Raw genomic sequence first — 16,032 nt, 5'->3', positions numbered from 1 at the left:
TCAAGGAGAGGTACGATATTGTGTTGATAATTCAGATCTCCCACAATATGTTTCAGGACTCCATCAAGGTGCCTGTGCAATAATAATATATGGATGGATAATAACAGAAAGATAAGATGATGTTCAATGCTATACCAGAAGGAAAAAGGGAAATTTGAAATGGGAGGATGGAGTGATCTAGGATATATTAAGGCTCTGGGAATCAAAAATTGGAGGAACACAGCAGTGAATAAGGAAAACTGGCAAAAGTTTCTGAAGAAGGCAAGGGTCCTTGTAAGGCTATCAAGCTAATGATAATTATAATCCTATGGCATCAAGAGACTCATTGCAGAAGGTACACAACGTCATAAAATGCTCACAAAACTGCTTTAAGCTCATTTAATGGATCTGCATTCATCATACTGTCAGGCAGTGTGATCTGTGCATTCTGCTCACCAGCCGCTCTCCATGCAAAGAACTTGCTCCTTACACCCTTCTTATAGAGTTTCCACCTCATTCTATTAAACATTTCTTCCACATTAGCCTAGCAACAACTTAAATGTCTCAATCATATCTCCCCCCTTTTTCCTCCTATTCACATGCCTTTACAAACTGCATTCCTTCAATCTGTCTTCATACTGCACATTTCAAAGACCAGTTATGCCTTAATCACCTTCTCTTCTAATATATTATCACCTGCTATGGATCTTTGTTCAATGATCCATAGGAGGGGGTATTGAAGGCTTTATACACTGTACAGAAATAAAGAAGTTATGGTTCCATTGTACAGTGTATAAGAATACAGCAATACATAGAATTTAGTCCCCTGGATTTCATGGTGATGATATATTAGAAAGGGTCCAGAGAAGATGATTAAGGTGTAACAGGTCTTTGAAATGTGCTGTGATGACTTTAGTTTATGCAGTGCAACCCCAGAATTTCAGATCCTTGTCCACCACCACTCCCAGGTCTCTTGTCTTCACAACCTCCTTCAAAATTTCCCCACTGAGTGTGTGCTCTGCATCCCATTGTTGCTTATAAAATTTTGGAACCTTACACTTTGTAACATGGACCCCAGATCTTCAGACCTGGGAAATTGTTATACTCAGTTGTGTTAAATAAATTGTATTATAAAGAACTGAACTTATCATTTTCATCCCAATAGTTTTTAACTTACCAAATGTGCAACTACATGTATAAAGTGATTCAAATTTGGTCATGCACCTACTGTTCTGTTGTTTGAAATCCCTCATTGTTGTTCTTTGCTTGCAATGATGATAATGATGTCGTCTCATGTTATGTAAAACAAAATATGTGTAAAATAAATATAATTTTAATTTTCTACTGTGGTACACGTTTGATTGTATAACCTATCTGACAACCAGTCTCATTTATCCAACGCTAATCTAGTATCCAATCCCATCTATTCAATTTAGTTACCAACTTGTGTGGCAATTTACAAAAGGCTTTGCAAAATCTAAGTATGTCACTATATATGCACCTCTTGTCCAATACATTCTTCACCTTGTTATAATAAATGGATTTCATCCATTTATTGACTTATTCACTCTTTTTTTCCTTTAGAATACATTGACATGTTGATTCTATTAAATATTTTTTGGTCAGTGCTCAAATAGCATTTATCTCCTTCCTGCTTAACTCCTCTTTCCATGCCACAGCTCTAAGCTGTCTCCTAAGCTTTTCATAATCACTAGTCTTCTGGTTGCACATACAGGGTGTTCAGGATAAATTTGACAGTTTCGTAAGGAAAAAGAAAATCTTCTTTGTATCTATTAAATTTAATGAATTGACAAAAAAACATTACAGGCAGAGTTAATTACAATACTATCAACAAGATTTACTCAAAATAACCACCATTAGCATCGATCACAGCTTCAATTCTGCTTCGGAACCTCGAACAAGCTGATGCTACAGTCTCCCTGGGAAGGGCCGCAAAAACTGTTTTAATTTTATCCATTAACTGGGCTTTTGTATTACTGGAAGTGCGATTGGTGTCTTTTTCAACTGCGCCCCATACAAAATAATCCATGGGGTTAAGGTCTGGGGAGTTTGGAGGCCAAACATTTGGACTGGTGAAGTCGTAGAAATTTTCAGACAACCATTTTTGACTTTTCCCAGAGGTGTGGCAAGGGGCCGAATCCTGCTGCCATACATACGGCCTACCATTGGCTACCCTTGTTATCCAGGGCTTGACTACAGTTAGCAACTCCACGAACAAAGCCCGAATTCCAATGCCAGGGTTCTTCAACACCTGTTCCTGCAGATTTGCGAGGAATTCTGCTGTACGAACGCAATCAGATCGTCTGCTAGGGATCTTTCTTCTTGCTACATCCTCGTAGTCACCATTGCAAGTCTCTAGTTCATGCCTGATTGTTTTTACTGTATTCAGGGAGCATTGGGCAGCAGTCGTAATATCCTTATTTTGATGGCGGGCACGAATCATCATGATACAAGTTATTCTCTTCCATGATTCAGGTGGGTTCCAGCTATTCATCCTTTCTGACATCTTGTATATGAATGAAGAAGGGTCCAAACTTTTAAATGAAGAGAAGTGTGTGTTAATACATGTAACTTACGGAAAAATATAATTAATTATAAATATGTCAAATTTATCCCGAACACCCTGTATATCCTTTGCTCATGCATGATCAGATCTAACTGTCGATCATTGCATGCCCTCCTTTAAACACTGCCTAATATAGTTGTCTCTCAAGAAACTTATTTTCCTTATTCCTAAATGCTATCGTTTCATTTCCATCTATATACTATATAGTGATATGTTATTATATCACTAACTGAAGTTGCTTATATTATAGTTGCTGTTTTTTATCACCACACTCCACATTCCTTGGCCTATAGCAACATCTGACTAAATATCTCTTCCTGCCAATCTCTGCCTCACAGTATACTGTCTCAAAACCACTGTCACTATTTCCTTCTTGCATTGCCACTTTGTGTGAAAATAAATTCCTTCATCAGAAACTCCCATCCCCCCCTTGCATTTTTGTTCCCATCAGGATGTCATTCTCATCCAACCACATTTCACTTATTCCAACAGTTTTTGAACAAATAAATTCAGTGAAACAATCCCATTTCCCATATTTCTGATGTTTCTAGCATATATTGTAAATAAATAGCAGTTCACTTTAGGGCTATAACCACTCTTACCTGTGCTATCTGTTGGTTGACTTCCCTACTCCTCCCTGTATCTAATCACCTTTATCATCACTTACCCCATATATCTCTTCAGACTCAACTGACTTCCCCTTATATTCCGGCCATCTCATTCCTATGCTAAGCATCCTCATACACTCATTCGCTGCTGCTGCGAACACTCTGCTTATGCCACATCTCCCTGTCCATCTTGCACTCCTGTTCTCTCTCACGACTATTATTTTTGCCAGTCTATACAATAATGCTATACTATACTATATGTTAAACGTGTATCCAAACGTATTTCCAAAACACTTATATCTATTGCCATTCTAGTAGCCTTCTGCACTGTCAACCAAACTGCTGCTTTTTAGCTTAATGAAGGAGAGACTTTTCTCACTAGCCTATCCTGATGTTTATCTACAGGTGTAAAAAATTCTACAATTTTTTACACCTGTAGTTTATCCTACTTTGATCAAATGCAGTCTACTGCTATTATATAAACAGCTGTAGACTGCATTTGGCCAAAGTAGGATAAATTTTGACTTTCTAAAAACACTGTGAATCCCCAAACAATTAACATATTCACAATAACTATATTGTGATCACTGACCCATTTCAAAATTAAAATCTGTACTGATATTTATATCACCAAATTCAATTTCACTCAGTCACATTTTTATTGTTTCCTCAAAATATGATTTACCAGTTTGTGATGCTTTTGAATGGTTAACTGTTTTTAAGACTTGCAGTACAGGGAAATCAACCAGTGCTACAGGTTTGGCAAATCCATTTTATGACATGTGTTTAAGGAGAGACAAGAGTTACAAGTATAGTAAAAACAATTTTTAAAAGTTAATGCCAAATTTGCTTAGATCCTCAAAATTTCTCATATATCAGCACTGAAGGGTTAACACCAAAGTAAAAATCAGAAATATTAAAAAAGTTGTTTTATTTTTTGGATCTTATTTCAATTAAATTATACTGATCCTTCCAGTAAGTAGCTCTAGTTACATACATATAATTGCTGTTAAGTACATATGGATTGACAAATGAATACTCTGAACTAACTGTTTAGCACCTGCCAAAGTAGGTTCAAAAGAGTTATTTCTACTGTGTGATTTTAATTATGCTAGATTTCTCTGAATGTGTATGTTGTATATAAGAGAGAGAAAAAAAAAAAAGCTGAGATTGAGACACCAAGAATTTTTTTTTTATTCATTTCAAATACAAAGTACAGTGTTCCCTCACAGTATACTTTATAAATTCTACATAACAGTATAAATGTAAACCACTGAAGTACAATTCATTGTCTACGTTCTCAGATGAAACCTATTTCATAATTCATTAAATAAGAATCGATGGAGGAAAAAAAAGTTGAATTAAAATAGTTACTGGTATCTAGTAACTATTAATCTTTTTTTCCTGTTAAGAAGTGACAGAAATTTGAGATTTTAACTTATTTGTAAAAGTCTGTGGAGAAAGATATAGAAAATAATGTGTATATATATTATTTGTTTGTTCCATAATTTAATAGACTAGTTTTAATGTAGTTAGCAATCCGTGTATCATATTGTTAGGATTATGCTACATTTTCACAATTGCCCTCTTTGGCAGAGCAGGCAGTATTTAGTACACTGATTTCAGTAGTGTTTTTATCAACTTTGCTTATTTAAATGAATCACTTTACATCAGTAATCAGAGAGAGTTCTTTGATGTATTCTGTTTCTATAATATCAGTGTCCTCTTGCTTTGGTTGGTGGTGAAAATATTTGATTGCAAAATATGCAATCCTGCTCTTCTTTTTTTCTTCCACACTGAATAGATACTATATTGCATCTACACATCTGGTTTGGTTATGGTTTTCCATTTGGGAGATTGGAGAAATGCAAGTGCACTGCAGATTTTCTACTTTAGACAGTAAATGCTAACTCAGAAAGTCATGTCAAGAGAGTAGGAAAATTAATTTCAATAGTAGCAAATTAACAAGTCAGGTCTTAATGCCTCTCATAGTCACTTGTATTTTGCTGCATTTTTTCATTTGGTATTTATTTGAAATCAGTATATTAAAATCATCTGCAAATAAAAAAGTAACAGTGAAGCTACATCAGAAATGGATAGTAAGTGATTCAAACTTCATATCTAAATATCTACAATTGTTAACAGATATTTATGACTTCTAATTAGAGAGTGAATGAGATTTAAAATTTGCAGTTACTAACCTAATTAGTGCTTTGATATTTTACCGAAGTGATTGTTGATATGATGGAGCTTAATTTTATATGCTAAGAAAACCATTTGTCTAAATTTAAACTCAAATATAGCATCAAGAAATACTTTACTTCAATAACTTTTATTTCTAAGGTTTTATATATAAAAGCAGTCCTGCCAGAGGTTCTTATTTGATGATTATGCTAATCATAGGTTGTCATAAATGTAACTGTGGATACCTGAGAAATATTATGTAAATCATTATCACAAAACTTAAGAATCCCACATAAATTACCACTGAATTATACATGAAACAGAAGCCAAATCACAAGTTTAGTTTAGCTTATGCCATTCTTGTTACAAAAAAGTTGTAACAAACCAAACGAATGTAGCAGTATAAACAATTTTTTTGTTGTCGTTGAAATCCATTTAAAATTTAGTTAAAATCGGAACATTTTGTGACACTTGAAAAATAAATGTATTTTCTTATTTTGAGATTAAATATATAGATAGTAAATTAGTATTGGCACTTGTTCTGTAGAGACCTACCATATGGATATAAGTTTTGTTTTTATTTATTTCATTAATTCTAGCTAGCTCCTCATAGCACGAGAACTAATGGAACAGATAGTGAAAATACAGTGGCATGTAGTGGTAAATAGCTACTGTTACTTTGTGAAAGCCTACTATGTACATACTACACATCTACAGGAACTGTGAGAGATAAATCAAAATATCCACCATAGTAGGCTTTTCTACAGTGTTTGCACTGCAGTGCAAGAATATAAAAAGGTGGGTGGGTAGGGGGACTAGATTAGGTGCAAAGTTTTCCAACGATTTGTCTCCTAGCTACTGCCTTATTGCCACTATTACACTTTGGTTTTTGGGGACTGTGATAGTATAGATAGATAGAAAGGAAGAGAGAGAGAGGCAAGAATTTGGGGGAGAGGGGGAGAGAGAGAAATAGAAAGCGATAGATAAATTTCTCACGTGTGTTATGTGTATAGTGTACACATATATGTAAGAGTTATGTCGGCAGTGAACTGCACGCTTATGCACAATTACTGTAAAAATTAATGGACGTTTCACATCACCCATGTGTGGGTTTTATTGAATGAATACTATCTAACAAGTAACCCGTGGAATGTTCCGAGCAGTATATGTGTGTATACACACACACACACACATACACACACACCAATGCTCTAGTGATATATTAAAAGGTCATTCGGAACCACATATTAATGAAAGCACCTATCTTTATATACTGATATTTACTGGACTTGCTCACACTCCATTATCTGAAGGGACATGATGCTCTGGAGTGTAACGATGATGATGACCTGTACCAGTTATGGACTCTGCTCTGTTCATTCTATAAATATTTTAAGTTAAATGATTTCATATCTAAATGTGCTTCTAAAATGGAATGTATTTAATCATTTGTGGAATGTATACAGATTGAAAAGGGTATATGTTAAATCTGGAACATCGAATTTCTTATTTATTTATGCAGTGACATATGATTTTATTCTATCATTACTAATAAGTTAATGACGTATCTTGAAATAATGCTTAGTGGATTTTTTGAATTTTGATACGAAATGTCTGTATAAATCAAGAGTGTTTACTAATTTATTTTAGTAGTTTGTAATGCAGTTTATTATCTGCATAATTATCAATAAGTAACATCAGCAAAATTTTAATAATTATTACTATTATCATTATATAATAGTATTAGTATTTAATTAGCACAGTAAGCTTTATTTAATAATACTGCATGGATGTAGTTTTCATTTAAGTCGGTCATTTCTAACCAAAAACTGTCTGCCTTCAGAGTCTTTTTATGCTTCCCTCCCTTCCCTGAGCTTATCAAGAAGGAAAGGGAAGGAAAAGAGAGAGAGAGAGAGAGATATGTTTTCTTGTAGGTATCTAAAGCTTACATGGTTCTAAAAAAAGTGAATAAATTATCATTCTCTCATTAAAAGAGTATATATATAAAGAGAGAGATGTAGAAGTAAAAACTTACAGAAAAAAGGCAGCAAACTTTGATTTTTTTTTTCACAACATTAAGAAACAATGTATCACAGTCATTAGATTGCTATAAATAGTTTCAAAAACACAAAGATTATTTTACATACTTGAAGGAGCCTCTGACAGATATTGAAACTGCAGACTTAAAAGAGTATAATTGTATATATTGCAGATTTTATCCAAATATGTTGATAACAATGGCAATTAAAAATGTCAGAAAATCATTTCACAACAAAAAAGATGAGCTACTGACTATTTAATTATTAACATTTTTAGTATAAAATTAAAAATGATATATTTAATAATTGTTCATTTCACAACTCATGTAAAAGATTACTTCTTATGTAAATATAACAAAACATTTCAAACTATACATACTAATTTATAAATACAGCAGAACAGTAAAATCTAATGCAATTTTTTGTTTCGCTGAAGACCAGTTGAAATTTACATCTGATTTAATTTATAACTCTTAGTAATACTAACAGATAGCAATGAATCTTCAGTAAACTATAATATTTGTTCTTCTAAATTGAAGTCATAGTTGATTGTTTTGTACAGTTTATTTAAAATTTTTCCATTCCAGTCAGGCATGTATATATGAAAACAAAATTTATTTTAACTTTGTCTATGGTATCACTGGAATGACAGTATGGAATGTGGCATGATATGAGGTGAGCCAAAGATAATGAAAGGGAGGAAGATCAGAAGATAGAGACAGAGAGATAGAAAGAGAGCCGTCCAACATTCTTCAACTAGTATGCTTGACTCTTCACCGAACCAATCATGGGAGATGGATTTCTTAGCTGTCCGTGCACGTTTTACAACAGTGATGTCGATAATGTGACATCCAACACATTTGAAGGGTCTTTGCTAAACCACAGTAGCTGGAATCATCTGTGCATTCAGCTTCTGAAATAAAAGAAAGAGATGTGATTATTATAAGTTATCATGATGTTAAAAAGATGTAGAAAAAAAAGAAAGAATAGGAAATGAATTTGAAATATCTGGACTATGAAACAAACATCTCATAACGGTGTATCTGTTTGGATTGTCAAGTTTCATTTCTTTTCATATAAAGAAAAATTTTGTATAAAAAGATAAGTGGGAGACTGGTTATGTTGCATTTTTTGTAAGGACATTTGCCATTATGAAGCTATGCAAAGAAGAAGATCAAGGTAGGGATGTGTGTGTAGGATTACTGAATTCTCTCTCACACACACACACACACACACACACACACAGGAGGGAGGGAAAATGAAATGAAGAACCAAAGTGAAAGAGATCAATTGTTGAATTCCTTTAAGAAAAAGTTGAAATCACAATGAGATAGTGGAACTCACTTGAGATCCTGATAAATAATCTTTCCCTAAGAAAAATTTAACCAAGATCAAGGTAGGCACGTGAAAAAAATGCTAGAAACAGTTTCTTAAAATTTCCTTGGATCTCCTGACAGTATTGATTACATCAAATTGCAGTAATTTTCAGGTTCAATATATATGGGGACGAGGGGTCTGGAAAGCTCTGATAAACATCTAGAACAAAAATGATATTAAAGCAACTGATATAACCACAAGAAAGAACATATTTTGCAAGAAGAATGATTGTTATGGGAGATTTTAACTACAGTAGTATAAATTGGAGAGAGGAAGATGCATGTAGCAATAGTGGAATGGAATTTCTAGAATTCTTGAGGGACAAATGTCTTGGGCAACATGTAACAGAGGGAACAAGAGGTTCAAGAGTTTCGAATTTGGTTATAGCATCAGAAGAGTTGTTAATAACTGAGATGACATCTCTCCCACCAGTTGGAGAGAGTGACCATATGGTTTTGACTTGGAAAATGAATAGACATGCAGGAGTATCAAAGAGAGGAACTTATGTGGAATTATAAGGCAGGTGATTATAATAGTCTTAGATGTCAACTTGGGGAAGTATCATGGAGGGAGGAATTGGAAGGCCGGGATATCATTAGTGTGTGGGAAATTGTGAAAGAATATTCGTTAGCAGCAATGGTAAGTTGTATACCACGAGTGAAGAAGAGGACACAATTTGGAGTAAAGTGGATGACAAACAATATTAAACAGGAATTGCATGCGAAAAAAATGCTATGGAAGAGATATAAGGAGACAGGTGAAGAGAAGTGCATGAAGAATATAAGACACAGGCCAGAAGAGTGACTAATGTGGTAAGGAAAGCGAAACTGGAATATGAGAGGAGATTGGCCCTAAGATCCAAAGAAAATCCTAGGGAATTTTTTAGCTATGTGGCCAGTTAGAGAAGAAATGACTGTGGAAGAATGATATTGTGGGATAAAAATGGAAATAGAGTGACTGATGCAGAGGACATAGTGGAATTGTTCAATGAACACTTTATTGGAGTATTTCACCCTAGAGGAGTCAGTTTTAATGCTAGAGGGATAGGGCAGGTTCGAGGTTTAGAGGTACATGAGGAGAGTGTGTTTCAGATACTGGGTACTCTGGATGTCAGTAAAGCTTTGGGACTGGATGGTATTACACCACGAGTTTTGAGAGAATGTACTAGGGAACTGATAGTGCCTTTAACCTGGCTTTTCAATGAAAGTCTGGCTGCGGGAAAGGTGTCCAGGGAATGGAAGGAAGGTAGGATAGTGCCATTGCATAAGAGTGGTAACAGACTGGAAGTGTCTAATTATAGGCCAGTCTGTGTATATGTCATCAGTAGTAGTTAAGATCTTGGAGAAAGTAGTGAGGGACTGTATACAGCATTGGGCAGATGAGGGTAATGTTATCTGTCAGAGTCAACATGGATTTGTGAAAGGGTGCTCTTGTTTTAGCAATATTCTAGCCTTTTATAATAAAGTTACAAGAACATTAGATGAGGGAAAGGCATATACTGCAACTTTCTTAGACTTAGCGAAGGCATTTGACAGGGTGCTACATGATAAGCTGATATTTAAGTTGCAGCATATGGGTCTGGATGTCAGATTAGTCAACTGGATTCAGGATTGGCTGTCTAATAGGTATCAGAGAGTTGTGTTTGGTGGAGCAGTTTCAAGGAGGCAGAGGGTTACAAGTGGGATCCCACAGGGCTCAGTACTAGGACCTATATTGTTTAACCTTTATATCAATGACATTGCAAGGGGATATTCAGTTGTTTGCAGATGATGCGAAGCTGGGAAGGATTATTAGTAATAGTGCAGTTGTGGTAGTCCTGCAAGAGGATTTGAATAAGCTAGATAGATGATAGGCAAATGAATGGGGGGGGGTCAGTTTAATGCAGCAAAGTGTAAGGTCTTGAGGTTTGGGAAACATCGATGGGAGGAGTTATACTGGAGGAAGTAGGGGAGACAAGAGATCTGGGGTTGATGATTGATAGAAACCTGAAATTTAGGGGACATATTGCAAAGGTGGTGAAGGGAACACAGAGGATTGCTGCAATTATGAGAAGGACACTGACCTGCAGAGATAAAAGAGTTATCATTCTGTTGTATAAGTCTCTGATCAGATCACATTTAGACTATTGGTCTCAGATTTGGCCCCCAGGATTTGAAGGGGATAAATTAACTGTGGAAAGGGTACAAAGACAGATGACAAAGATGGTTTCAGGACTGTACAATTTTGGTTATGAGGATCGGCTGAGGGAATGTGGACTGCAGAGTTTGGTGGATAGAAGAAGGAGAGGTGATATGATTGAGACTTTTAAACTGTTGAGAGGTGGTTACAGGGTTGACACTGGGGAGTTCTTTTGCGGTTGAACAGAGGGAAGGAGTGATGACAAGAGGCCATCCCTGGAAGTTACAAAAGGAAACTGTGAGCAAGAGGGTGAGGAGTGGTTTCTCACCACTGATGGAGTGGTGAGAGCGAGAACAGTCAATGAGTTTAAGGAGTGGTATGATAGACTTTGTGTTTCTTAGGGGGACCTCCCCTCGATGAGTCTTGACAGACTATGTTTCTTAGGGGGGGGGGGGGCTCCCCTCAATGTGTCTTGACAGACTTTATGTTCTTAGGAAGGACCTCCCACGATGAGTATTTTGATTCCATGGAAGCCTGAATATTAATAATAATAATATCATCTTTAACCCCCATGTTTCATCAAATTGTAATAATTTGTTCTTTTTCTTTTAGGATATATAAGAAGACATAAAATTAATTTTTGTTCTAGGTGTTGATCAGAACTTTCCAGACCCCCCCCCCCAGTACTTGTTGGAACTTTTGACAGAGCCTAGTACCAATAAGAATCACAATGTGTAAATCTATTTTTGATTAGACTTTTAAAATATTAATCCTCTTTTTTCCAAGGATCTCATAGTCAGTATTTTAGAAATGTTGGCGATAACAGATTCTGAGTATGTAACTCACAAAACTTGAAAAATATCTAAAAATGAAAAAGAGAACTGAAGAACAGTTGGCAGACGATTAACAAGCTTCCTACACAGATGATCTCCTTTCTGGGTAGGATTACTATATATAAAAAAATAAATGTACCACAGTTATAACCTGAAAATGGTATCAGTGTTCATTGTGATTTCTAATTTAAGCACTTGTTTGTGTGCAGTGGCAAAGGTATGACTTGACTGCAGAAACTGACTTAATAGTACCGATAACAATTTTTATTTTATTTTATTTTTTTTATTGATCCCTGTGCACAAGAGTTCACAAGACTTAAAACAGAGCAATGTTGTACGTAAACAAGTGGTTAAGAAGAAAGGAGTCTGTTAGCAAGTTTCTTGAGAAGCTAGAAGTTGTATTCATTGGAAAAAACAGTGTGGTGATGGCTATTTCAAAGAACAGCAGTAGATAGAATGAAAAGGTTGGTTCAATAGAACCAAAGGTCAAATGGAGAGTTTGAGAGCAGTGGACGATGAGGAGAGACTGATTGACTGAGTGAGCAAAAGGTATATGAGGAACTGAGCAAATTTGATGTTAATAAGCCTGTGGAACTTGATGATATATCACGACATACACTGCTTGGAAAGACGTTGACAGACATCCCCATGAGCAAGGTGCATCATGCCATGTAACGAGTTGCGTTTTTTGTAGCTGGAATAAATTGGAGGAATATGATGCAACTGTGTCCAGGTGATATTGTTGCAAGAAGAGAACTGATGGAGTTTGAAAAAGGCATTGTGATAGGATTCCATGTTGTAAACCTATCTTCAGCAAACTGTTGACAAATTGGGCCATCGCAGGTCAACAATGATACCATACTGAGATGAAAATGCAAGGAGTCGACTGCAAGTGCTACTCACAGTGGATGATCCACCACACTCATTGAATGTGACTAGGATTCTAAAAAGGTTAATATATAAAAATCCACTATTTGTCAGCCGGCACATTGATTGCTGAGTTCCGGGCATTGACAAGCACACGAAACTGCACAAAAACATTCAGAACCAAGATTTGCAATATATAAGTCCCATGTTACCAAAACCAACATGCAGCATCATCTTCAGTGGTACAAAGAGCATACACAGTGGGACATGGAAGCTTGGAAAACTGTGTTATGGAGTGATGAATCATGCTACATCCTCTACCAAGCAAATGCTCAGTGAATGTGTTTTACCAGATTGTGTAACTCCAACTATGAAATTTGGAGGTGGTGGTGGTATTGTCCTGTTTTTCCTGGTTTGGCCTTGGATCTCTGTTTGTGGTGTCACGAACATTGAACTTCAAGATGTATCTGAACATTCTGGACAATGCAATACTTTCTACTTTGTGGTGTTTCTATGGAACTGACCATCGTCTCTCTTTCAGCAAGACAATGCACCATGTCATCAGGATGCTGCTGTTGTAATGGTGTGATTTGTGGACATGAACATCATGCTTGATTGGCCTCCAGAGAACCCTGATCTCAACCCTACTGAACATCTATGGGATAAACTGGAGCACCAGGTGAGTTTAAGAGATAGCCACCCCACAACAGTCCAGGACCTCATTACATGCATACAGGAAGAATGCTCCAAAATTCCCATTGATTGCTATCATATGTTTGTGGAAGTAGTATGCCTTGTAAGATTGCTGCAGTCATCACAGCAAAAGTAAGTCCTACATCTTATTAAGGCAAGTGCCTTGGCCATTTGTTCATCTCACTATGGTGTCAATTTATATCTTTTCAAGCAGTGTATTTTGAAGGAACATGCCATGGAGTTAACATCTGCCTTGGCATGTTTGTTTAATATGAGTTTTACATTGGGTCAAGTTCTAAAGGAGTGTAAGGAAGGCAAGATTGTACCACTTCATAAGGGAGGTGACAGACCTCAAGCCTCAAATTATAGGTGTTGTGGTTAAAATGTTGGAAAGTCTAGCAAGAACCAGAATCCAGAAATGGGTTGACAATAGTGGTATTATTTTTGATGGACAGCACAGAGTTGCTGAAGTGAGGCCATGTTTTAGTAATCTGCTTACTTATTACAATAAAGCGACAGCTGCATTGGATGAGGAAGATAGATAGATACATAGTAGTATACTTAGATTTTGCACAGGCATTTGATAGATTCCACATGATAGGTTGATAGTCAAAATGAAGATGGTGTTGAATATTAGACTAGTGCATTGGATTGGAGATTGGCTATCTAATAGATATCAGCAAGCTGTGTATTGGGGAGCAATATCCCAGAAGAGGCAAAGTCACTAGTTGTATGCCTCAGGGATCTGTTCCAGGGGCATTGCTTTTTAACCTGCATGCTAATGATATTGTGTAAGATTTGAATGAATAGGGATATTGAGTTGCGTTTGCATATGATGCAAAGTTAGGATGAACTGTGAGGAGTAGAGCAAGTATTGTGGCCTTACAAGAAAACTTGCATAGATGGAATGAATGGGCACAAGAGTAGGGATGACAGTTCAATGTTGTGTGTATGACAAAGAGACTGCTTGCAATGAGTCTTTGACTCCATGGGTGTCTTGGGATAATAATAATATGTTTGGCTTTGGACTGTGTATGGGTGTTGACCAGTGAAGCTGTGAGGACGAGTCATCTGTTGATTGCCCTTTTCTGCATATGAGAATTCTTTCCACTCCTTTGGAATTTGGTCCAGTCTAAGAATCAAGTTAAAAAAGTAGCCAAATTTTAAATGTTGCTAACTACCTGGAAACATTTCCTCAAAACATATATCACCAAGCCCTACAGCCTTATTAACATCTTACTCAGTTCTTCAATACCTGTACCTCAGAAAGTACCTCTGTCTCTCTTCCAGGTAGTTAGCAACATTTAAGTTCCAACTGATGTCACATTCAAATGAAGTCTCTTTATGAATTACTCATTTAATATCTCAACCACATCCTCTGCAATGATTATCATTTTACCATCTTCACCAAGCATTATCATCTCTTTCCATAATCATTATTTCTTCTACTGGAACCATATATATTAAATAATGAAATAATTCACTAAAGAAAGGGTTAGAAAATTCACTGATGTGCCTTTGTTTCCTGTTTGTAATTAGTACCTCTTTTATATAGACATTAATCTCATACAGGAGTAGTTTCAAAAACAAATGGTGCCATATTTGGGTAAGTGACATACATGGAGAAAGGAGGACCACTTTCATTAACAGTTGGAGATTATAGTTGTATTTTCCTTGGGAAAAATAGTAAGGGGGAAGGCTGTCCCAAACAACAGAGATGAAAGGAATAAAAGAGAAGGATGAAAAATCTGTTTGATAAGTTTGAACTTGTGTATTGTATTTGGATGTTAAATAGAGAGGAAACCATCTACCATGTCATGCAGTGTACAACTAGAGAGGGAAAATGGCGACTTAGTCACCATACCACCAGCTTGGTATGGAGGCTTTTGTGCAAATGAAATCAAATTTCCTGGAAATGACAAGAGTATCTGCATAAGTTCTCCAAATCTTTCAAGAGCTTATATCCAAAGCCAGATAGGATTGGATAGAAGATCTGCTATAGAAAAATAGTGGCTGCAGATGATCTCAATTGTTCTGAAAAAGAATGAAGTAAAGGCAATGGACAATAGTTTGATGGTTGGATTTTTTTTTTATTTTAAGGATCGGCTGAATGTAGGCTTGCTTCCATACTGCTGGGTAAATGCAGATGAGTATAATATCTTGTAATATATAACATGGTTTAATTCTGAAGTGAAAATTTTAAGCACAACTGGAAGGATACTATCAGAAGAGGTATGCAGAGCAATCAGCTCATTTCGCTTGAGGCCTCCACTGAAAAGCCTTAGCAAAGGTTCTTCACATTCTAGATGGGATTCGAACCCAGGAATTTCCAACCAAAGCACATAATGAAAACTATTTGAAGTATCAGGACTCATTCTCGTTTGCAGATGGACAATTTGTATTAGATCATTACAAATAGTAAATAGTTCAGAAGTTAGAAAAGGGAAGCCAGTTTGAATTATAAAAGCTGAAGTCTCCAAGGAAAATGATCTCACTGTCTGGGTAATTAGACTGTAGAAAATCAACCCTCAGAAATAAATAATTAGAGATTAGGCTAGTTATGAGAATTGGGAGATCGGTAAAGGCAGTAAATGAAAGCAACAAAGTGTGAACAAGGAAATTTTAAGCCAGAGTTCATCATAAAGAGATGATTTAAGGACTGTCATTTTCTTCCATGGAAGTATGCAGAAGTTCCTTACTGAAAATTATCATGTTGAGGTTCAGTAAGGAATCACTGATCAGATTTT

The 16,032-nt window shown here is 36.0% G+C and overlaps 1 protein-coding gene across 2 annotated transcripts in view; it reads right to left on the bottom strand.

Moving 5' to 3' along the window:
- Positions 1-4,344: 4,344 nt before the first annotated feature.
- nolo (ADAMTS-like no long nerve cord) overlaps positions 4,345-16,032 on the bottom strand; it is a 180,795-nt gene continuing 169,107 nt past the window's right edge. For both annotated transcript variants that reach the window (XM_090394335.1, XM_090394334.1), the window contains exon 19: positions 4,345-8,310. In XM_090394335.1, the coding sequence (XP_090250461.1) occupies positions 8,304-8,310 (7 nt within the window). In that variant the 3' untranslated portion in view covers positions 4,345-8,303. The remainder of the gene's footprint in view (positions 8,311-16,032) is intronic.

This window comes from Typopeltis vanoorti, chromosome 6, assembly GCF_054136105.1.
Source record: "Typopeltis vanoorti isolate ZY-2024b chromosome 6, IOZ_Tvanoo_1.0, whole genome shotgun sequence".
NCBI lineage: Eukaryota > Metazoa > Arthropoda > Arachnida > Uropygi > Thelyphonidae > Typopeltis > Typopeltis vanoorti.
Note: the sequence above shows the minus strand (reverse complement) of the source record. Positions and strands in the feature narration are given on the sequence as shown.